Source organism: Rhinopithecus roxellana, chromosome 16 (genome assembly GCF_007565055.1).
Source record: "Rhinopithecus roxellana isolate Shanxi Qingling chromosome 16, ASM756505v1, whole genome shotgun sequence".
In the NCBI taxonomy this organism is placed as follows: domain Eukaryota; kingdom Metazoa; phylum Chordata; class Mammalia; order Primates; family Cercopithecidae; genus Rhinopithecus; species Rhinopithecus roxellana.
The window spans coordinates 114,271,015-114,295,898 of NC_044564.1; the positions used below are offsets into that span (position 1 = coordinate 114,271,015).

The window sequence follows — 24,884 nt, forward strand, 5'->3', positions numbered from 1 at the left end:
TATTAAAGCAATATGAAATATCATGAAGATTTTATACAACAAAATGTGGTGGCCTCCAAGACAGCCCTCCTATTGTCATCCCTTCCCACGTTGAATAAACTTGACCCAAGTAACCAATGGGATATTGTGGAAGTGTCAGTGTGTGACACTGATTGCAGTTTCTACCTTGGCCTCTTTTGGGTCACTTACTCTAAGGGAAGCCATGTATATGTCATGAGGTCACTAAAGCAGTCCATGTGGAGAGCCCATATAAAGAAGAACTGAGGCAAGCCTTCCACCAACAAACCAGCACCAAGTTGCCAGTCAAGTAATGATCCACCTTGGAAGTGGATCCTCCAGCCCTAGGCAGGCCTTCAGATGACTGCAGCTCTGGCTGACATCTTGATTGCAGCTTCGAAAGCAATCCTGAGCTAGAACCACTGAGCTAAGCTGTTCACAAATTTCTAATCCACAGAAACTATGTAGGATAGTAAATATGGCTTGTTTGTAGTTGTTTTTGTTGGTTTCTGAGATGGAGTCTCACTCTGTCACCCAGGCTGGAGTGCACTGGCGCAATCTCGGCTCACGGCAACCTCTGCCTCCCAGGTTCAAGCCATTCTCCTGTCTCAGCCTCCTGAGTAGCTGGGACTATAGGCGCCCGCCACCATGCCCAGCTAACTTTGTATTTTTAGCAGAGACGGGTTTTCGCCATGTTGGTCAGGCTGGTCTGGAACTCCTGACCTCAGGTGATCCACCTATCTCAGCCTCCCAAAGTGCTAAGATTATAGACGTGAGCCATCACGCCTGGCTGTGTCTTGTTTTAAGCCACTACATTCTGGAATAACTTATTAGACATCAATATATAACTAATACATCAGGATCCACAAAATGCCTTGGCTGGTCTGAGTTCAGTGGTGTTTACAACTAATTGATCACAACCAATTACAGATTTCTTCAGATTTCTTTGTTCTTTCTCTACTCTCACTGCTCCACTTGACTAGCATTTTTTTTTTTTTTTTTTGAGACAGAATCTCACTCTGTCACCCAGGCTGGAGTGCAATGGTGTGGTCTTGGCTCACTGCAACCTCTGCCTCCAGGTTCACCAGGTTCAAATGACTCTCCCGCCTTAGCCTCCCAAGTAGCTGGGACTACAGGCACGTGCCACCACACCCAGCTAATTTTTGCATTTTTAGTAGAGATGGGGTTTCACTATGTTGGCTAGGATGGTCTCAAACTCCTAACCTTGTGATCCACCCACCTTGGCCTCCCAAAGTGCTGGGATTACAGGCGTGAGCCACTGCACCTGACCAGACTAGCCTTTTTCAAAATAAATGTTTAAGAATGTTCTAAAATAGGCCAGGTGTGGTAGCTCACGCCTGTAATCCCAGCACTTTGGGAGGCTGAGGTGAGTGGATCACCTGAGGTCGGGAGTTCAAGACGAGCCTGACCAACATGGAGAAACCCCATCTCTACTAAAAATACAAAATTAGCCAGGCATGGTGACACATGCCCTTAATGCCAGCTACTCAGGAGTCTGAAGCAGGAGAATCCCTTGAACCCAGGAGTCATAGGTTTTGGTGAGCCGAGATCGCGCCATTGCACTCCAGCCTGGGCAATAAGAGGGAAACTGTCTCAAAAAGAAAAAAAAAATGTTCTAAAATGTAAAAAACACTACAATACCTTTCACCCCTCTCCCCTCTCTGCACCACTACCTTCTATGCAGAAGATTTCTGACCATTATTACCCTTGGAGGATTATCTAATTAAGGGAGATGGTAGGATTCATTTGAATGAATTCTCTACGTGGAGCCGCCTGACTAACATGGAGAAACCCCGTTTCTACTAAAAATACAAAATTAGCCGGATGTGGTGGTGCATGGCTGTGATCCCAGTTATTAGGGAGGCTGAGGCAGGAGAATCGCTTGAACCCTGGAGATGGAGGTTGCGGTGAGCCGAGATCGCGCCATTGTACTCCGGCCTGGACAACAAGAGCGAAACTCCGTCTCAAAACCAAAACAAATCCACAGTCTCACCTAAATCACATATGGGTGAGACTCAAAGTGTAATTCATCTTGAGGTAAATTTCCCTCCAGCTGTGATCTGTGAAATCAAACAAGTTATTTACTTCCAAAATATGATGATGGAACAGATATAGGATAGACATTCCTTTCCCAAAAGGGAGAAATAGGAAAGAAGAAACGATTAACAGGACCCAAGTAAGTCCAAAACCCAACAGGGCAAACAACATTAAATCTTAAGGCTGGATCTTTGTTGACACCATGTCCCACCACCTGGACACACTGGAGTGGGATTTGGATGCCCAAGGCCCTGGGAAGCCCTGCCCCCATGGCTTTCCTGGGCATAGCCTTTATGCATTGAAATAGCATGCCTGTGGCTCTCACAAGCTGACACTGCATACTAGTGGCTCTACAGTTCTGGGGTCTCGGGATGGCCTCACTCCCTGAGGAGTGGCTCCACTAGGCATTGCCCTAGTGGGTACTCTCTGCCATGGCTCTGTCCCTAGGCTCTCTGAGGCAGCCTTTAAAATCCAGATGAAGGAAGCCCTGCCACCACAGTTCTTGCATTCTGCACTCCTGTACAATTAGCACCATGCGGACACCAGCAAGGCTCACTGCTTAAGTGGCCTGGAGCAATGCCCTGAGCCACACCTGGGCCCACTTGAGCTACAGCTGGGGCAGCAAAGAGTACTGCATCTGAAACTCTGCACAGGGAGCCCTCAGCTCTGATGGGTTCCCCAGGCCTTCTCCCCAAACTCTTCTGCCCTCAAGGTCCTAGCACTCTGGGCTTGTGGTGGGAGGCACAGCCTAAAAATTATCAGCAATGCCTTCAGGGTGATTCTTCCATTGCCTTGATGAATGGCACCTGGCTCCCTTCTGTTCCTACTAATCTTGTTACTAAAGGTAGCTTGGCCACATCCTTGGTTTTTTTTCTCCTAAGTGTATTTTTTTATTCTTTACTTGGCCAGGCTGAGAATTTTCCCTATCTTTATATTATGCTTCCCTTTTGATGACAAATTCCATTTTTAAATTGTTTCTCTCTTCTTGCATTTTACTATAAACAGTTAAGAGAAGCCACAGAGCACCCTGAAATGAACGCTGTGCTGCAGAGATTTCTTCTGCCAAATATCATAGTTCATCACTTCTTTTTTTTTTTTTTTTTTTTGAGATGGAGTTTCATTCTTGTTGCCCAGGCTGGAGTGCAATGGCACTATCTCAGCTCACTGCAACCTCTGCCTCCGAGGTTCAAGCAATTCTCCTGCCTCAGCCTCCCGAGCAGCTGGGATTATAGGTGCCCGCCACCATGCCCAGCTAATTTTTGTGTTTTAGTAGAGAAGGGGTTTCACCACGTTGGCCAGGCTGGTCTCAAACTCCTGACCTCAGGTGATCCACCTGCCTTGGCCTCCCAAAGTGCTGGGATTACAGGCGTGAGCTACTGTGGCTGGCCTCATCACTCTTAAGTTCTGCCTTCCATGAAATCCTGGGACACAAATATAATTCAGTCAAGTTCTTTGCCGTGTTATAACAAGGATGACCTTTCCTCCAGTTTCCAATACATTGTTCCTCATTTCCATCTGAGACTTCATCTGAATGGCCTTCATGTCCATATTTTTACCAGCGTTCTGTTCACAACAACTTAAATAATCTTTCATAAGATTCAGAGTCTCCTGCAGCTCTCCCCTTCTTCTAAGCCCTCACCAGAGTCACCCTTAATGCTCTGTTCACAGCAATACAAGCTTTTTCTTCAGCATTCACTTCAAAACTGTTGAAAGCCACTTCCACATTTTTAGGTCCTCTGGTATCAATTTCTGCCTTAGTCCATTTTGTGCTGCTGTAACAGAATATCTGAGACTGGGAAATTTTTTTTTTTTTTTTTTTTTTGAGACTGTGTCTCGCTCTGTTGCTCAGGCCAAGAGTGCAGTGCACAATCTTGGCTCACCGCAACCTCTGCCTCCCAGGTTCAAGCGATTCTCATGCCTCAGCCTCCCAAGCAGCTGGGACAATAGGCATGCGCCACTATACCCAGCTAATTTTTAAATATTTTTAGTAGAGACAGAGTTTCCCCATGTTGGCCAGACTGGCCTCAAACTCTTGGCCTCAAGTCATCCACCCACCTCGGCCTCCCAAAGTCCTGGATGACAGGCATGAGGCACCGTGCTCGGCTGGGATTGGGTAATTTATTAGGAATAGAAGTTTCTTTCTCACAATCTGGAGGCTGGGAAGTTCAAAATCAGGGCACCAGCATCTGGTGTTGAGGGAGGGCCTTCTTGCTGTGAACTCATGTAGGAGAAGAGCAGAAGAGAGTAAACCCACTCCCACAAGCCCCTTTATATAGTGACATTAATTCGTTCATGACAGCAGAGCACCTGTGACCTAAACATCTCCCATTAGGTCCCACCTCCTAACACTGTTACACTGGGGACTAAGTTTCAACATGAACTTTTGGAGGGGACAAAAACATCCAAACCATAGCACACTGTGCAGCTCATATGCCCTTTAGCATTACTGATCTATCAAAATTCAAAGTGTTTGGTCTTCTGAAATTGTTGCACTGGCATTGTTAACAGTTCTTCTACAGCTGGGCGCGGTGGCTCACGCCTGTAATTCCAGCACTTTGGTGAGGCTGAGGCTGGCAGATCTCCTGAGATCGGGAGTTCAAGACCCGCCTGACCAACACGGAGAAACCCGTCTCTACTAAAAATACAAAATTAGCTGGGCGTGGTGGTGGTGCATGCCTGTAATCCCAGCTACTCGGAAGGCTGAGGCAGGAGAATCACTTGAACCCGGGAGGTGGAGGTTGTAGTGAGCTGAGATCACGTCATTGTACTCCAGCCTGAGCAACAAGGACGAAACTCCATCTCAAAAAGAAAACAGAAAAACAAAAACAAAAAACAAACAAACAAAAAAACCAGTTCTTCTGGGGTTGGTTCCATTTACAAATTTAACAAATTTGCTAAAAGGCTCTTATTTAAGATTAATGACAAAATATCAGCCCTATGCTTCATGTTCCAAATCCCTGAGCATTCTTGAAGTTCCTTGATAGTTAATCAGTATCTTTTATTTACTACCCTTGAGCCAATTTTATTCAACCTGAACCTTAGGAAAGGACTGCGTACCTATGGTGGCTAAAACTAAAGGTACTTGTGGCCAGGTCCTAATCCCTGGAACCTGTAATTATTACCTTATATGGAAAAAGCATCTTTGCACATGTGATTAAATTAGGGGTCTTGAGATAGGGAGATGATCCTGGATTATCCAGGTGGGCCTTCACTGCAATCACAAGTGCACAGGTGTCTTTTTTTTTTTTTTTTTGAGACAGAGTCTTGCTGTGTCACCCAGGCTGAAGTGCAGTGGTGCAAACACGGCTCACTGCAACCTCCACCTCCCCAGTTCAAGTGATTCTCCTGTTTCAGCCTCCTGAGTAGCTGGAATTACAGGCACTGGCCACCACACCGAGCTAATTTTTGTATTTTTAATAGTGACAGGGTTTCACCATGTTGGCCAGGCTGGTCTCAAACTGGTGACCTCAAACGATTATTCTGCCTCAGCCTCTGAAAATGCTGAGCCACCATGCCTGGCCACAAATGTCTTTACAAGAGAGAAGCAGAGGGACATTTGATGTAGGAGAAGGCAATGTGACCACAGAAGCAGAGATTAGAGTGATGTAGCTACAAGCCAAGGGATGCTGGCAGCTCCCAGAAGCTTGAAAAAGCAAGGAAGGGATGCTGTCCTAGAACCTCTGGAGAAAGTGTGGCCCTGCTGAAACTTTGATTTTGGCTTATGAAATTGGTTTGGACTTCTGGCCTCCAGAACAGTGAAAGGATAAATTTCTGTCATTTTAAGGCACCAAGTTTATGGTAATTCGTTACTGTGCCTGTAGCTCAGAGCACGTTAATTTTTTTTTTTTTTTTTTTTTTTTTTTTTTGAGATAGAGTCTTGTTCTGTCACCCAGGCAGGAGTGTGGTGGTGCAATCCCAGCTTACTGTGGCCTCCACCTTCTGGACTCAAGCTATCCTCCCATTCAGCTTCCAGAGTAGCTGGGATTACAGGTGTGTGCCACCACGCCTGGCTAATTTTTGTACTTTTTGTAGAGACAGAGTTTTGCTATGTTGCCCAGGCTGGTCTAGAACTCCTGGACTCAAGCAATCCACCTACCTTGGCCTCCCAAATTGCTAGGATTACAGGCATGAGCCAAATGTTGGAATGACTTATTTTTTTAATTGGGGTTGCATTTCAATTAAATATTTCAGACTTATAAAAATACATAGCTAACAATATAATGGACACCCTTGAACGTACTGCCTAGCCTATCCATGTGGGTTTTGCATGCTATGAACACTGTAGCATCAATCTGCAGTTGGCTGGAAAAAAATCCCTGTATAAGTGGATTTACCCAGTTCAAGCCCGTGATGTTCAAGGGTCAACTGTATATCCTTTTGCAATTTCCTTTCTTATTAAGGGCTTTCTATGTGCAAGGCACCATGTTGGGCAGTGTGGATGAAAAGACAAGTCAGGTAAGAAAATTTTGCACTGACATTAGCTAATATTGCCTCTTAGAAGAGCTTAAAATGCAGTATTTTACAGATCTTTTCCCTTTATTTGTAAATTTTAAAAAATCTTTAATTTTGTATTGGGCAGTCCCTGAATCAGAATAGGTTCAGAGAGGCCCCCTTGCCATTGTTTGAAAAGAAGCTTCCTGCTCAGTATCTACCTTCTAATACTTAAATGTGGAACTGTAGCTTTGAATTAATAACATGCTTGTCTCTCTTGCTGCCACTTATGTGGCTTCTTTTTAGTATGTAGTTCTACTAGAACATTTTAAAAGAAAACATCTTATTTTGAGAAATTTTTTATTTTATCTTTTATTTTTTTGAGAGAGGGTCTCACTCTGTCACCTAGGCTGGAATGCAGTGGTGCAATCTTGGCTCACTGCAGCCTCTGCCTTCTGGGTTCAAGCGATTCTTCTGCTTCAGCCTCCTGAGTAGCTGAGATTACAGGTGTGCACCACCACGTCCGGCTAATTTTTGTATTTTTAGTAGAGATGGAGTTTCACCATGTTGGCCGGGCTGGTCTTGAACTCTCAACCTCAGGTGATCTGCCTGCCTCAGCTTCCCAAAGTGCTGGGATTACAAGCGTGAGCCACCAAGCCCGGCTTTATTTTGAGAAATCTTTTAATAATTGACACAGAAATAAGTTTTGATCATCCGTTTCTAACAGTTGTCAGTCAGCACTAGTCCTGTGTCTGCATATGAAGATTATTCACCTTTATAAGATTTCCAAAATAGGCCGGGCGCGGTGGCTCAAGCCTGTAATCCCAGCACTTTGGGAGGCCGAGACGGGCGGATCACGAGGTCAGGAGATCGAGACCATCCTGGCTAACACGGTGAAACCCCGTCTCTACTAAAAAAAACTACAAAAATCTAGCCGGGCGAGGTGGCGGGCGCCTGTAGTCCCAGCTACTCCGGAGGCTGAGGCAGGAGAATGGCGTAAACCCAGGAGGCGGAGCTTGCAGTGAGCTGAGATCTGGCCACTGCACTCCAGCCTGGGCGACAGAGCGAGACTCCGTCTCAAAAAAAAAAAAAAAAAAAAAAAAGAAAGTGATATATGTCATAGAGGTTTTTAAAAAAGTACCATGGACATGAACTTTTATACTATGGGGTACCATGGAGATTTCTCAAAGCTCTTCATATAATTCTATTACTTTAGGAGTGGAGAAAAGTAAGCCCAGGGTTGGCTTTACAAAGAATATTGGTAAGCCCTGGAAAAGAAGTGGGAGGCACTGTAAATATGTTTAGCTCAGATGTTTCATATGTTTTGATTTTTTTTAAATTTTATTATAATGTTTAAATTACAAAATGAATAAACACTTATTGTACTCTGTGAAAGTAAACAACACAAAGTTGTAGAAAGGAAACATTAATCTGGTCGGTTCCCTCCACTAATCTCTGCTCCCTGACCCTCACCAAGTTGAAAACCTGAAGTCTGGCTGCATATTCTTTTGTTCTCATAGAAAATCTATACATATATATTCATATATCTATATATATTTACATACCCACATATATTATATATGGAGTTTTCTTCTTTACAAAAATGTGATCCCATCATGCATATTACTTTACCATTTGCCATTTTATTTTTTTTTATTTATTTTTATTTTTATTTTTTTTTGAGAAGGAGTCTCGCTCTGTCACCCAGGCTGGAGTGCAGTGGCCAGATCTCAGCTCACTGCAAACTCCGCCTCCCGGGTTTACGCCATTCTCCTGCCTCAGCCTCCGGAGTAGCTGGGACTACAGGCGCCCGCCACCTCGCCCGGCTAGTTTTTTGTATTTTTTTAGTAGAGACGGGGTTTCACCGTGTTAGCCAGGATGGTCTCGATCTCCTGACCTCGTGATCCGCCCGCCTCGGCCTCCCAAAGTGCTGGGATTACAGGCTTGAGCCACCGTGCCCGGCCCCATTTGCCATTTTAAATGTATGACAGACCTTCCCATACATACAGCTCAAATTTATCTTTTTTTAATGCTGCATAATACAGTGTGGATGCATCAGAATTTTTCTTTTTTTTAAGACAGAGTCTTGCTCTGTTGCCTTGCAAGGCTGGAATTGCAGTGGTGCAATCTCAGCTCACTGCAACCTCCACCTCCTGGGTTCAAGCGATTCTCCTGCCTCAGCCTCCCGAGTAGCTGGGACTACAGGTGCATGCCACCATGCCTGGCTAATTTTTGTGTTTTTAGTAGAGACAAGGTTTCACTATGTTGGCCAGGCTGGTCTCGAACTCCTGACCTCATGATCTGCCTGCCTCGGCCTCCCTAACTGCTAGGGATTACAGGCATGAGCCATCACGACCGGCTGGATGTATCATAATTTATTCAACCTTTTCCCTAGTGATGTATATGAGATTGTTTCCACTTTCATTGCCTCTACAAATAATGCTGCAATAAATGTCTGCACATATTTCCTTAGGTATTAGTGCTTTATTACTTATTTTTATTTTTTTGACACAGAGTCTCTCTCTGTCACCAGGCTGGAGTGCAGTGGCATGATCTTGGATCACTGCAACCTCCGCCTCCCAGGTTCAAGTGATTTTCCCACCTCACCCTCCCGAGTAGCTGGGACTTCAGGTGCACGCCACCACACCCAGCTAATTTTTTTGTACTTTTAGTAGAGACAGGGTTTCACCATGTTGGCCTGGATAGTCTTGAACTCCTGATCTTGTGATCTGCCCGCCTCAGCCTCCCAAAGTGCTGGGATTACAGGCGTGAGCCACCACACCCAGCCAGTGCTTTTATTTTTAATTGATTGATTGATTGATTGAGACAGGGTCTCACTCTGTTGCCCAGGCTAGAGTATAGTGTTGTGATCATGGCTTACTGGCTGCCTCAACCTCCTGGGGTCAGGTGATCCTCCCATCTTAGCCTCCCAGGTAGCTGAGACTACAGGCGCATGCCACCATGCCCGGCTAATTTTTGTTTCACCATGTTGCCTACACTGGTCTTAAACTCCTGGGCTCAAGGCATCTGCCCACCTTGGCCTCCCAAAGTCTAGAGCTTTTATTTTGATAGCACTTCATGTTTTTGCCAACACCGTTTGAGAGTACTTGTTTCTCAGTATTCTCACTAGCAGTGGATGTGGAGGCTGGTTGCCTCTGAAGCTGAAGCTTACATTTCAGGGCGTTTTTTGCTTGAACATGTGAGCCTCATTTCCCCTGGCCCTGGGAGAAGCCTTAGCAATGTGCTCACAGGGTGGAAACTTGACAAAGTAAGTTATTTTAATGGCAGCCAGGTAAGAACAACTGTACCTCTCCAGTCCAAATTCCCCTTCCCTTACTCTTGCTCTTGGGTTTTATGGCCTTGTAGTGGCTGCCAGTTGAAAGTTGAGCTCGATTACATTTATTTGAGTTTAGCAGGATGTATTTACAAGGTTCGCTGTCACTTCTGTGCATACATAAGTTACTACTAGACATCCTAGTGTAGGTATGCTTCTATGAAGATGCAGGGCCAGAGGTCACATCACGAAATGAATGTGTCTTGAGGCACTGGCACCAGATGAATGAGAGTACCAGAGAAGAAACAAAGTTTGAAACATAGAGCCAGAAGCTAGTCTGTAAAAAATTCTTCCCGTTGTCAAAGTTATATAGTTGTAAATGAATGAAGCACTACTCACTGATGACTAACAAAACTATAAGTTCTCTTCTATCAGGAATACCTTTGATAATGCAACATACACTCACCATACAGCTTTTTTTCTTTCTTTTTGGTGGAACATACCTGAAACAGAATAAGAATTCCTGGGTTTGTAGGCCAAAAACCTGTAACAGTACACAAATAGCAAGAACGTTTGGTGGTAAGCCTGCTGAGGTATCGGAGGGCATTTTAGCACATTACCGACAACAGCTCTGAAATTGAAATTTTGTAAACTATTAATAATAAAAAAGCAAAGCAAATTTCAATCAGCCATGCTAGAAGACTTCATTATCTTTCTATTCTCTTTAGAAAATAATACTATAAAATAGTTGTCCTATGAAGAATTTAGTAAAGAATATGCATTTAAAGACTATGGAAAATAGTATGATAGAGGTGTGCCAGGCAGCTAATCATTTTAATACTTTTGTGATGTTTGTCATATTTATCAGTTTTGTAAAACTTATAATTGTGGCTATTTATTTTCTAAATGAATATTCAGCTTTGTATCAGGGTTTTTTGTTTGTTTCTTTGTTTTTTGCGACAGGGTCTCTCTCTGTCTCCCAAGCTGGAGTGCAGTGGCATGATCATAGCTCACTGTAGCCTTGAACTCCTGGGCTCAAGTGATCCTACCACTGCAGCCTCCTGAGTAGATGGAACTACAGGCGCACATCACCATGCCCAGCTAATTTTTAAAATTTTTCATAAAGACAAGGTCTCATTATATTGCCCAGGCTGGTCTCCAACTCTTGGGCTCAAGCAATCCTCCTCCCTTGGCCTATGAAAGTGCTGGGATTACAGGCGTGAGCCATAGTGCCTGGTCTTGTACCAATTTTTATATTTGAAATTTTGAATTCTTTTTCTTGAAGAAGGCCGCTAAAATTGTTTAAATTTCATAAAGCATGAATCCCTACCTATTATTTATTGGTCTTTTAACATTTGCTGGTAGGACAAGCAAAAATTGTATCTTTTTGTTTTCATCAACATTTTATTGATCTGTAGTGAGACTGAATACATATTTTGACCATTTATATTTCTTCCTTCTTGAATTGACTATCCATACCCATTTGTCCATTTTTTGATTTTTTTAAAAATTAATTTTAGGGGCTCTGTATTGTATTAAAGATATTAATACCTCGTGAGGCCGGGCGTGGAGGCTCATGCCAGTAATCCCAGCACTTTGGGAGGCTAAGGTGGGCAGATAACTTGAGGTCAGGAGTTCGAACCAGCCTGGCCAACATGGTGAGACCCTGTTTCTACTAAAAAAACAAAAATTAGCTGGGTGTGGTGGCACGTGCCTATAATTCCAGTTACTCAGGAGGCTGAGGCAGGAGAATCATTTGAATCCAGGAAGTGGAGGTTGCAGTGAGCTGAGACTGTATCACTGCACTGCAGACTGGGCGACAGAGCAAGACTCCGTCTCAAAAAAAAAAAAAGATATTAATACCTTCTGGGTCATTTGTGTTCCAAATAACTTTCTCCAGATTATCATTCATCTTTTTTTGTAACAGCTTTATTAATGTCTAATTCATATGTCATATGGGCGGGGAGGGGAGTAACTTTACAGTGGAGAAACCTGGCAAACACTACCTTGACCAGGCAATTAAGTTTAACACCCTCAGTGATAAGCCATGTTGACAGTACATGCCCTTGACATGATGATCTAGTTTGGATGTTTGTCCCCTCCAATCTCATATTGAAATATGATCCCCAGTGTTGGAGGTGGGGCCTAGTTGGAGGTGTTTGGGTCATGGGGGTGGGGGTAGATCCCTCGTGAATGGCTTGGTACCTTCCCCATGGTAATGAGTGAGTTCTCACTCTGTTAGTTCATGAGAGAGCTGGTTGTTGTTGTTTTTGAGACAGGGTCTCACTCTGTCACCCATACAAGAGTGCGGTGGTGTGATCTCAGCTCACTGCAGCCTCCACTTCCTGGGTTCAAATGATTCTCATGCCTCAGCCTCCTGAGTAGCTGGGATTACAGGCATGCACCACTATGCCCAACTAATTTTTGTATTTTTAGTAGAGATGAGGTTTCACCATGTTGTCCAGGCTGGTCTTGAACTCCTGGCCTCAGGTGATCCGCCCACCTCAGCCTCCCAAAGTGTTGGGATTATAGGCATGAGCCATCACACCTGGCAAGAGAGCTGGTTGTTTAAATGAGCCTGGGACTTCCTCCTCTCTCTTGCTTCCTCTCTTGCCATGTGATATGCTGGCTTCTCCTTTGCCTTCCATCATGATTTTATAAGCTTCCTGAGACCTCACTAGAAGCAGATGTTGGCACTATGCTTCTTGTATAGCCTGCAAACTGTGAGCCAGATAAACCTCTTTTCTTTTCTTTTGTTTTTTGAGACGGAGTCTCACTCTGTCACCCAGGCTGGAGTGCAGTGGCTCGATCTTGGCTCGCTGTGAACTCCGCCTCCCGGGTTCACGCCATTCTCCTGCCTCAGCTTCCTGAGCAGCTGGGACTACAGGCACCTACCTGCCACCACGCCTGGCTAATTGTTTGTATTTTTAGTAGAGACGGAGTTTCACCATGTTAGCCAGGATGGTCTCGGTCTCCTGACCTTGTGATTTGCCCGCCTTGGGCTCCCAAAGTGCTGGGATTACAGGCGTGTGCCACCACCCCCGGCCATAAATCTCTTTTCTTTATAAATTATCCAGTCTCAGTATTCCTTTACAGCAATGCAACACAGATTAACATATATGATGTGATTAGAATGGCACTTTACTGGCTGGGTGTGGTGGCTCATGCCTGGAATCCCAGCACTTTAGGAGGCTAAGGCAGGTGAATCATCTGAGGTCAGGAGTTCGAGACCAGTCTGGCCAACATAGTGAAACTCTGTCTCTACTAAAAATACAAATAATTAGTGACATGGTGGTGCATGCCTGTAATCCCAGCTACTCTGGAGGCTAAGGCAGGAAAATCACTTGAACCCGGGAGGTGGAGGTTGCAGTGAGCCAAGATTGCACTATTGGACTCCAGCTTGGGCAGCACAACAAGAGCAAAACTCCATCTCAAAATAAATAAATAAATAAATAAATAAATAAATAAATAAATAAATAAATAAATAAATAAATAAATTTTTAAAAAAGAAAAAGGCACCTTACCTTGGTAGTCTTCCTCCCAAAAACCCCTGAACTCCACTTTATCCATGAGGACAATATCAGACAAAACCAAACTGAGGGGCAATCTACAAATTACCTGATGAATACTTTTCAAGACTGTCATAAGCAAGGAAAATCCGAGACACTGTCACAGACCAGAGGAGGCTAATGAGACATGACTGTAAAATGTAATGTGGTATCCTGGGTGGGATTTCAGGATAAAAAAAGAACTTTGGGGAAAATCTAGTTAAATAAGAATAAAGTATACAGTTCAGTTAATAGCAATGTGCCAATGCTGACTCTTTAGTTGTGACAAATGTACGAGAATGATATAGGATGTTAACAACGGAGACGGGGTGAGGAGTATGCAAAAACTCTGTACTATCTTTGCAACTTTTCTGGAAATCCAAACTATTCTAAAACTAAAAGTTTAAATTAAAAGAGGAGACGACAATTATTGCTAGCCACATCCTTCCTCAGGGAGTATATCTATGCCAAGAAAGCATCCTGCCTCCAGAAACAAAGAATTGGTACCTCTACAACCTAGTGCTTAATTTGAACCAATTATGTAGGTGGTCAGGAAGGAGTGGTGAGCAATCATTTCCCCTGTCCAAATCTTCCTGCTAGCTCAGAAAAGCCTTCCAAAGGAAGCCTTCCATTCTGGCTGTCCTGGCCGTGCCATGCGTCCCACCCCAGCAAACACCATGGTTCATAATGACAACAGTGCCCACCCAGATGCTGCCCAGGATTACCAGAAGGCTTATTCTCTGGACCTGTTGCTTCTGGGTCTTGAACCCTGGCTCTGTTCTTGACCTTTGTCATTTGCTTTTGCCGCCACCACCATTCCCCTTGCTTTAGTGACTAATTCAGATCCCTGACTCTGGTTCTCTGGTCTCGGGTCCTCTCTTTACTCAGCTCTGCACAATCAATCCCTTGATTTCTATACCACCTAGAGCTGTAAGTGGGAGATATTCCTTCCATCCTTCTTTACTTTTTCAACTAGCCCAAGCCCAACTGGGTCTCAGCTGGAAGGAAAAGGAATGGACATTGCGTAGCATTTTTTTTTGTTTTTGAGACAGAGTCTTGCTCTGTTGCCCAGGCTGGAGTGCAGCGGCACGATCTTGGCCCACTGCAACCTCTACCTCCTGGATTCAAGCGATTCTTGTGCCTCAGCCTCCCGAGTAGTCAGGATTACAGATGTGCACCACCATGCCTGGATATTGTATTTTGTATTTTGTTTTGTATTTTGTATTTTGTTTTAGGAGAGACGGGGTTTTGCCATGTTGGCTAAGCTGGCCTGGAACTCCTGGCCTCATGTGATCCACCTGCCTCAGCATCCCAAAGTGCTGGGATTACAGGTGTGAGCCACTGTGCCCAGCCCGTCTCTGATTTTCATGAGTGGTGGTGGTGTTGCTTTTCTGCCTGCCACATCACAGGAAGCTCTGAGTGGGAGCAGAGGGTGAAAACCAAGCCTCCTACCCTGCCAATCAGGAAATCCTGAAATCCTAGCATAATTCATTACCTTATATAGCTGGGGGGAATGGGGAAGCCCTTTCTTAAGCAAGTCACCTCACCTGGATCTATAATCTGGGCACGAAGTATAATTTTATTGCTGTGCCCCTAGCACTGTCTTGCTACACTGCTAGCAGGTTATGCATAAAGACAAGATCTCCTGCATACACGCTCTCACTACCTCTGTGTAGTGAGGACTTGTCTGCAGGCCTGGGTTACAAAGCACAGGAAGGGCTGTGCAGAGCTGGTATGGCTGGAGCTACCACAGTGGCAGAACCTGGGGCAAGGATCTAGAAGTCAGTGGAATTCCAAGGTTTTCGGAAGGATTCGCAGGTCTACCTTAGGAAGCCAGGAAATGTTTTCTGTTTTAGAGCTTGCCCTCCATCTCTATAAAGCAGTGTTTCTCAATTTATTATTTGTTATCACTGCCCCTGAAGGGGAAGAGTTAATTAGATTTAAATGCTCCCTTAAAGAAAAATTAAATACTAAAGAATAGGGCTGAGCTTTGTGGGGGCCACAGACCACTATAATATTTAAGTTTTTTTTTTTTGCCTCCTGACCCCAAGAACCAATTTACATCCTTTTGCAGGTGACATTGGCTCTTTTGAGAATGCATGTTACAGAAGGATGGTACTCTTGCTATGAACATTGCCACCTACCAGGTGAACTTTCTTCTTAGACTTTCTCCTGCTTGCTTGTATTCTTTGTCTTCTGAATCCATAAGGATGAGTTCACCTGCAAGTCACAGGGATTCAAATTAAACTGCCTGACACCATAGGGATGTTTATATTCTACAAAAGAAGTTTGGATTTAGATGCAGTGGCTCGGTGATGCCACCAAAGACACAGGTTCTTTCCATTTATCCACTCAGCTATCTATCCTCAGGGTATCCGGAATGTCTCCACTCATGGCCACAAAATGGCTGCGGCAGCTTCAGGCATTGGTCCACACGATTGCATTTGAAATGAAGGGAGAAGAGACAAGCAATGAAGCAATGAAGAAGGAGCAAATGACTCTCTGATAGTGGCTGACACTTCATCAGTCAGCAACTGATAGTGGCTGACACTTCTCTCTCTTTTTGCTTATTTCCTCCTTTCTTTGTCATGAAACTAGCATCCCCCAAATCCACCTGTACGTCAATATGCATCAAAGTGAAAAGGATCATTGCCAGGAGCACTCTTGGTTGACCTCATGCAAATTACTACCTCTGGGCCTCAGCTTCCTCACTTTTGAAGTAAGGGTCAAAGACTAGGTGCCCTTTTTAACGTAAACTTTTTTTTTTTTTTTTTTTGAGACGGAGTTTTGCTCTGTCGCCCAGGCTGGAGTGCAGTGGCTTGATCTCAGCTCACTGAAAGCTCCGCCTCCCGGGTTTATGCCATTCTCCTGCCTCAGCCTCCCGAGCAGCTGGGACTACAGGGGCGCCCGCCACCTCGCCTGGCTAGTTTTTGCTTTTGTATTTTTTAGTAGAGACGGGGTTTCACCGTCTTAGCCAGGATAGTCTCGATCTCCTGACCTCGTGATCCACCCGTCTTGGCCTCCCAAAGTGCTAGGATTACAGGCTTGAGCCACCGCGCCCGGCTAATGTAAACTTCTTATTGAAGTAGAACATAAAGGCTCACAAATCAAAAATATACTGCTTGAAGAATCTTTTTTTTTTTGAGACAGGGTCTCACTCTGTCACCCAGACTGGAGTGCAGTAGCATGATCTCTGCTCACTGCAACCTCTGCCTCCCAGGCTCAAATGATCCTCCCACCTCAGCCTCCTGGGTAGCTGGGACTACAGGCACACACCACGATGCCCAGCTAAGTTTTTGTAGAAACAAGGTTTCACTATGTTGCCCAGGCTGGTCTTGAATTCCTGGGCTCATGCAATCTGCCCACCTTGGCCTCCAAAAGTATTGAGATTACAGGCATAAGCCACTGCACCAGGCCTGCTTGATGAATTTTTATAAAACCAAAAAAACCCCAAACAACCCCCCAGATTAAAAAACAAATACCCCAGAACTCACTACTTTTCTGATTTCTCACACTATAGTTTTGCCTGTTTTTTAGCTTTATATAAATGGAATCATACAACAGATATTCTTTTATATTTAGCTTGTTTCACACACTATTATGTTTGTGAGACGCATTCACCACGTTGTTCCTTCATTCTGTTGCGCAATCTTCCATTATGTGAATATACCACATTTATTCACGCATTCCTCTGTTGACAGCCATGTGACCTGTTTCTAGTTTTCCCTCTTACAAACAGCACTGCTGAGGAGAGTCTTGGATCCATCTTTTCGTGAATGTATGTATGCATTTCTATTGTGTTCTGAAAGAAGAACTGCTGGGCCTATCATGTGTGATGTCCATGTTCCAGATGCCTTTTTTTTTTTTTTAAGATGGAGTTTCACCCTTGTTTCCCAGGCTGGAGTGCAGTGGCGCAGTCTGGGCTCACTGCAACCTCCACCTCTCGGGTTCAAGCGATTCTTGTGCCTCAGCCTCCCAAGCAGCTGGGATTACAGGCGCCTGCCACCACACCTGGCTAATTTTTGTAATAGAGATGCGGTTTCGCCATGTTGGCCAGGCTGATCTTGAACTCCCGACCCCAAATGATCCACCTGCCTCGGCTGGTGGATCCTCCCAAAGTGCTGGGATTACAGGTGTGAGCCACTGCCCCCGGCCTCCAGATGCCTTTTAAGGATCACTCCTAGTGATGGAATCAAACACTCTCATGGAGGCACACAGCCAGTAAGTAGGTTTTCCATTCTATCCAAATAATCACTGCTAATAACTCAGTGCCCGTGGTTCCAGTACTTGTCAGTTCCATATCTTCAGTAGCCCAACCTCTGGGTAGCCCTCACAAAGGAATACACATCCATGCCTACACTCCATACACCTGTGCTGGCTTGTAAAGAAAGCCAGGTAGCACGTATCCTTCAGTGCAAGGTGTTTCTATAGCCAGATGTGGCCCAGCTACTAGGAGCCTTCAGGGTAGGCCAATGTTTTGGGGGCTCTGAAAAGCATCCACTCCTCTGTGATCAACTTTGTGACCAGACTTATGAAATGAAACTATCAGCCGGGTGTGGTGGCTCACGCCTGTAATCCCAGCACTTTGGGAGGTCGAGGTGGGCGGATCACGAGGTGAGGAGATCGAGACCATCCTGGATAACATGGTGAAACCCCGTCTCTACTAAAAATACAAAAACAAAATTAGCCAGGTGTGGTGGTGAGTACCTGTAGTCCCGGCTACTTGGGAGGCTGAGGCGGGAGAATGGCGTGAACCCAAGAGGTGGAGCTTGCAGTGAGCCGAGATCACCCCACTGCACTCCAGCCTGGGTGACAGAGCAAGACTCCGTCTAAAAACAACAACAACAACAACAAAAATATCAACAGATAGGTTAGTTCATCTGATCTCTTTCCTTAAATCTTTTTTTTAATTTAAAATTTTTTGTGGGCACACAGTAGGTGTATATCTTTATAGGTACATGAAATACTTTGATACAGGTATACAATGCATAATAACACATCAGGGTAAATGGGATATCCATCACCTCAATCTTCCCTTATATTTTAAGTGCCTGGTAGAATGCTCACTAAAAATAATCATAAAAGTTTAGGAGCAAAAGGACCTTGTAATATAATTTTCTAATAGAAAACTGCTTTCTAAGCAAGTTTTCAAACAGGAAATGTATTTAAAGTAAGCACTTAAAGGTTTGGAATGTCAGTTTATGGTTCAGAAACATGGAAGGATCTTGGCTGGGAGTGGTGGCTCACGCCTGTAATCCCAACACTTTGGGAGGCTGGAGTGGGCAGATCACTTGAGGTCAGGAGTTCGAGACCAGCCTGGCCAACATGGTGAAACCTCATCTTTACTAAAAATACAAAAATTAGCTGGGCGTGATGGTGTGCACCTGTAATCCCAGCTATATGGAGGCCGAGGCAGGAGAATCACTTGAATCCGGGAGGCAGTGGTGACAGTGAGCTGAGATTGCACCACTGCACTCCAGCCTGGGCAACAGGGCAAGACTTTGTCTCAAAATAAAAAAAATAAAAAAAAAGGAAAAAGAAAAGAAAAATGGAAGGATCTGGATGGATTCATGCTAGGTTAAAAGAGAGACAGAGAGAGAAAGGCTGGCGCAGTGGTTCACACCTGTAATCCCGGCACTTTGGGAGGCCAAAGTAGGTGGATCACCTGAGGTCAGGAGTTCCAGACCAGCCTGGCCAACATGGCAAAAACCCATCTCTACTAAAAATACAAAAATTAGCTGGGCGTGGTGGTGTGCACCTGTAATCCCAGCTACACGGGAGGCTGAGGCAAGTGAACTGCTTGAACCCGGGAGGTAGAGGTTGCAGTGAGCCGAGATTGCACCACTGCACTCCAACCTGAGTGACAGAGTGAGACTCTGTCTCAAAAAAAAAAAAAAAAAAAAAAGAAAAAGAAAAAAAGAAAGAAAAGAAAAATGGAAGGATCTTGATCTTGATGGATTGATGCTAGGTTAAAAGAGAGAGAGCAAGCGAGGTAAGTGGAAGGAGCTAAGAGAACAGTGTTTCTAAAGATATAGTCTGCAGGCCGGGCGCGGTGGCTCAAGCCTGTAATCCCAGCACTTTGGGAGGCCGAGGCGGGCGGATCACAAGGTCAGGAGATCGAGACCATCCTGGCTAACACGGTGAAACCCCCGTCTCTACTAAAAAATACAAAAAACTAGCCGGGCGAGGTGGCGGGCACCTGTAGTCCCAGCTACTCGGGAGGCTGAGGCAGGAGAATGGCGTGAACCCAGGAGGCGGAGCTTGCAGTGAGCTAAGATCTGGCCAGTGCACTCCAGCTTGGGTGACAGAGCGAGACTCCGTCTCAAAAAAAAAAAAAAAAAAAAAAAAACAAAGATATAGTCTGCAGATCAGCATCAGTGTAAGCATCACCTAAGAGATTGTTAACATTTTTTTTTAAATTAAAAATTATTCCAGGCCTCACTCCAGAAGCAGAATCTCTTGATGTGGGGCCTGGAAGTTTGCATTTTAACAAGCTCACAAGTGATTGTTAGGCACCCGAAGTTTGAGATTTGCAACACTGACCCCATGATTGTATTGTATAACTCACTGCATTGGGGTCTTCGTGCTTTGCAAGCCAGGAGCTTTTCTATATGGAGAGATAAAATGTGCTATCATTCACCCACAAGCCCCTCTGCTGGTTCAGTAGCAAGTTCCAATTTCTTGTTTGCAAAACTGTTCAGATCCTGGACTCAAGTGGACCTTGTTTCTTTCCTGGGACATCATTGGCTGAATTATATTGTCCACACAATTTTGTCTCTGTTGGGGATTGTGCTTTCTTACTTGCCCCCCTTGTTTGAGACAGCCCTGTGTGGCTTGCGACATGTCACCCTGAATGCTCTCTGAAAATGTCCTTTGTCCTCACCAGCCGTCCACTTCAGAAGTGGTGGTGTTATTCTGAGGCAGGGCTTGGGATGCCATATAGAATAAAGCTATGATTGTACCAAAAACCACCAGAGGATAAGCGGCTAATACAAACACGAAGAAAGCCTAAGCACACGCTGTACCAGGGGAAAGAATGAGCGAATGATGCATTGAGACTGCTTTGTTTCTGAGGTCTGGGTGCTCACATGCAGCCCTGATAGGCTTGCTAGTGAGGTTGATAGGATTTGTTTGGTAAGCATACTAAATTCTGGGGCCCAAAGCCCTGTCTCCTGAAAGGTGCCAGCCTAAGTGTCTAAGATTCCTTATGGATTGGGAGGGCTCCATGCTGTGTTCTTGGGTTCTGGTGGCACTGGTGACCTCCCTTGCCCCTCATGCACACACATACATCTACTGTCTTCCTCAGCTCAACCCTAGAAATCCAAGCTTCCCTCCATAAATTCCAACAAACACCACAGCCTTCTGCTCTGATGGAGAAACGTTACACGTTTCCTCCTTAGAACCATGCTGCTTTTAAAACTTTTAGTAGCCTGTAATCCCAGCACTTTGGGAGGCCGAGGCAGGCAGATCACTTGAGGTCAGGAGTTTCAGACCAGCCTGGCCAACATGGTGAAACCCTGTCTCTACTAAAAATACAAAACTTAGCCGGGCGTGGTGGCACACGCCTGTAATCCCCAGCTACTGTGGAGGCTGAGAGGCAGGAGAATTGCTTGAACCTGGGAGGCAGAAGTTGCAGTGAGCTGAGATCGCACCACTGCACTCCAGCCTGGGCGACACAGCAAGACCGTGTCTCCAAAAAAACAAACAAACAAAAAAGAAACAAAAAACAAACCTTTCAGTAGAAGCAAAATCACATGCTCTGGGACACTTATGTTATTTCAGTGACAATTTCCCACCACAGGGAACACTGAAATACCACAGGAAATGGTGAATATGAACGGGCAGGGCTGGGCTAAATTTCATGGTGGAAACTTTCTACCAAAATACTTTCCATACAAATTCACTTTCTTTAGTTTTGATGACTACCCACTGGATAATTGTGGCCAGCTGCCATCGACTGACCAGGAAACTGGAAAATAAATAAATAAACTGTAATAAACTATTTCATATGGCCTTTTAGGAACTCTGGGTCTGGGTCCTTTTTTTGTTGGGAGCCTAGAAAAGTGGTACTCCAATCTAAACTGAGCAAATGGAGGACTTTGGAGGTCAACATACACACACACATATGTATACACACATATATACACACAAGTATATACATATATATGTGCGTATATATATTTTTACTTTGAGACAGGGTCTCCTTCTGTTGCCCAGGCTGAAGTACAGTGGTGCAATCTCACTCATTGCACCCTCAACCTCCTAGGCTCAAGCAATCCTTCCACCTCAGCCTCTTGGGTAGCTGGGACTACAGTTACGTGCCACCATGCTGGACTAATTTTTACATTTTTTATAGAGATGGGGGTGTCACTATATTGCCCAAGCTGGTCTTGAACTTATAGGCTCAAGTGATCCTCCCACCTTGGCCTCCCAAAGTGCTGGGATTACAGGTGTGAGGCACCCTACCTGATATATATATATATTCAACCAGACCCTACTCAGAATAGTAAAGCATATTTAATTATAAAAACTCTTTATTATTTCATAAGAATAGTAGAGAAAGTCTGACAGAAAGGGAAAGGAAGGTAGGTAGTTAACATTTAGGGAGCATCTATTCCATGCCAGCACTTTGCTAGGACTATGACATAAAGAATGCTATTTAACTCTCACAACCATCTCATAAGGTATTATTACCTGCTCTCCATTCTCCTCCTTTTTAGGTTAGGAACAGGTTCACTAAGGTTAGTAACTTGCTCATGGTCACCCACTTGTAGTGACAAAGCAGAATTCAAATGTGGTTCTTTTTTCACTTTCCCCTGGTGCCCTAAAGAGAAAGCTTGTATAGAGTCTTAATCCATACGGATCTCCATCATATTTAAGGCAGCCTGGTTGTTAAAATAAGTAGCACCATTCAATAAGAAAAACCTATGTTATACATCTATAGAATACTCACTTCTAGTTATATTGTGCTATTTGTTTTAATGCTAATTCAGAAGAACAGGTAATAGGGTCTGTAGTAGTTGTAAGCAGTCCTTGAATGTGAAAGTGTTAACAATTTTAATCCAACTCCAAGAGGACCAGAACTTGGCATTCCTTAAATGCAGCATTTAAAATTGTTCCCAGTGCCCTTTGAATGCTATTTTTTTCCCAGCCAAGGCAGGCTTACGTGGAGGAGATAAAGATGATAACTTGAGGACTAAGGGTCCAACCCTATATAAATTACATTGGGGGAAACAGGGGAAGGTCTTTGAAACTCAGAGTTTCTGACTGATATTTTGGGTAAGTTTCAACCCTCTGCATTCTCTTCTACTTGTTTCTAGAGAAAACTGTGGTAGAGGCCTTAGTGAATCCCAGAGTCAAAATCTGTCATCACCTTTTAGCAGGTAAAGCTAGGCAAACCTTTGAGTTTGGAATGGGTAGGGAAAATGTGGTCCCTCACGATACGCCTCCCTACCCATTACTTTGCTAGAAGGACTGAAAACCTTTTAAAGACTTGGCCTTGGAAACAGAAGATCTAAGGACAGGTAAGGTGGAAAAAGGAGGTGAATCTACACCCCAATGGGCTGGAAGTAACACCTTGACTATTTGCACCATGCCAGCAAATAAAGCTGAGAATCAGCTCAGCCCAAGGCCTGGAAAGGAAACACAAATGCATGAAAAATAACTTGAAACTCATGGTTCTTTCAAAAGTCTCTTAGGCGAAAGTGTAAGTTGAAGAGTCCCCTATCATTTGTGGCTCTCTACTCATGCTCGCTCTTCTGAGGTTTGACTTTACACAAACCTAGGTCAGCTGCGAAGCAAGACACAATGGGGACCTCAGAGCGAGGCTGAAGACTCCCCACACCCCCTCCTTGAAGCCCCTTCCAGGTTCCCCACCCGATGTCCTCTAGCTCCTTTGAGCCTCGTCGCCCTTTATGCTATTCTTCCGATATGGGTCTTAATTCCGTCTATTTCGGATTCTTCCTGCGCGTGCCTTAGAGGCCATAAGACCCTGACTCACGTGCGTGTCCTCAAAGCCCCCAGCCCCAAGCGTGGCTGCTGGTGGGCGCATCAGTAAAAGCGAGTGGAACGGAGCAGGCTCCTCCAACCTCTTTTCCACCTCTGATTTCCGTTAGACATTTGCTCCGCACGGCGGCCTCCGCGAGGCAACGTTGGACACTGGGAGGACAGACGCAGAGGCCCAGGGCGCACTTCCTGCCGGGCGGGGGCGGGGCTGCACCTCCTCCCTCCCTCCCTCCCTCCTTCCCCACGTGCCCCCTCCTCGCTCTCCCCGCCCCCTCCCGGGCAGCCGCGGCGTCCCGGGGGCGGGGCCGGAGCGGGTGGGCGGCGTGGCTGTGCGGGCTGGGCGCCGCTGCCGTGCTGCCAGCGGACCCGAGGCGGGCTCGGGCGCGGAGCGGGGGCGCGCGGCGCGGAGCTGAGCGTCTCAGCGCCGGCAGAGACTAGCCAGCGGGTGGCAGCGGCTCCCGGCCCGGCCGGTGGAAGGCCTCGGGCTGAGCGGCGGCCGAGCGGGGCTCGGCCCGGGGCGCTCGGGGAGCTCGCAGCGGCGGGCAGCAGGAGGAAGCGGCGGCAGCGCGTCCGGAGCGGTGCGCGCCATGGCTGGCGGGCCCCCCAAGGCCCTGCCGTCCACGGGGCCCCACTCACTGCGCGACATGCCGCACCCGCTGGCCGGCTCCAGCAGCGAGGAGGCCGTGGGTGGTGACAGCACGCCCAGCCCGGACCTGCTGATGGCCCGCAGCTTCGGTGACAAGGTGGGGCGCCTGGGGCTGGGGTCTGGGAGGCTTATTTCGCTCCCCGTTGGGGGGATGATGGATCCGGAGCCTTCCTGGGCTTGGGGCCGCGCCCACCCTGCCGCCCCTTCCCGGGGGACGGGCGTGCCCTGGCTCCGGAGCTCTCGGCGAAAGCGTCTCTTCTGCCGCCTCCGCGGGGTCGCAGCCGCAGAGGGACGGGCTTCGCTGCCTGTGACTGGTCGCGAGCGCCGGTGACAGCTGGTGGGGAGGGGTCCAGCCTGCGTGTTGGGGCGGGAGGCGTGTGTGCAGGCCAGGGCGCCGGTGTCCTCGGATGGGGTTCCGAGTTCCTCCAGGTGCATCCCTGCAGGCTGAGCTGCTGCATAACTTGTAGCTCCTCCAGTTTCCCGAGACTGCACAGAAGCAGGAGTTCATGGCTTTCCGTGCTGGGACCGGGCAGCCCTGGGCTTACAGCGAGAGTCTTCTTCCCCCGAGTCAGTCATGTGGGGAGTGATCTTTGTTTAGGTTTGCTGTTTGTCCTGAGGAGTCACCTGACTGAGACCCCAGCCGGCAGCGGGAGGAGAGCCTCGTTGTGGTTTTCTGTCTGGGGCTCCATTCACCTCCGACGGCCTACCACTCTGTTTAGGTTTGGCGGAGGCTGGTTTTGTGGTTGATGGAAAGAAAGCTCGCCCTTTGACCTTCTTTGTACAGAGAGAGGCTCCAGATTTTCTTAGAGCAGCACAACCCTCCTGCTGCTTGGAGACACAGCAGAGTCCAGGCAGTGGTAAGGGACGGCCTCCTCCCTATCCCCATGGCCATTTCAGCTGTGAAGGGGACTTGAGTAGTAATTGC

The 24,884-nt window shown here is 46.1% G+C and overlaps 1 protein-coding gene and 1 long non-coding RNA gene across 5 annotated transcripts in view; one reads left to right on the forward strand and one right to left on the reverse strand.

The window, feature by feature from the left end:
* Window positions 1-10,183: 10,183 nt before the first annotated feature.
* On the reverse strand, window positions 10,184-23,480 carry LOC115893992. Its single transcript, XR_004054038.1, has 3 exons — window positions 23,309-23,480; window positions 15,453-15,528; window positions 10,184-10,263 (listed from the first exon to the last, which is right to left on the reverse strand). It is a non-coding gene; the product is annotated as an uncharacterized LOC115893992 (long non-coding RNA).
* A 165-nt stretch (window positions 23,481-23,645) lies between these two features.
* Window positions 23,646-24,884, forward strand: part of SNX30 (sorting nexin family member 30) — a 123,918-nt gene continuing 122,679 nt past the window's right edge. For all 4 annotated transcript variants that reach the window (XR_004054000.1, XR_004053999.1, XM_010370442.2 and 1 more), the window contains exon 1: window positions 23,646-24,056. Coding sequence is in view for 2 of the 4 variants with exons in the window: in XM_010370442.2 (XP_010368744.1) it covers window positions 23,901-24,056 (156 nt within the window). In the remaining 2 variants the exon portion in view is untranslated. The remainder of the gene's footprint in view (window positions 24,057-24,884) is intronic.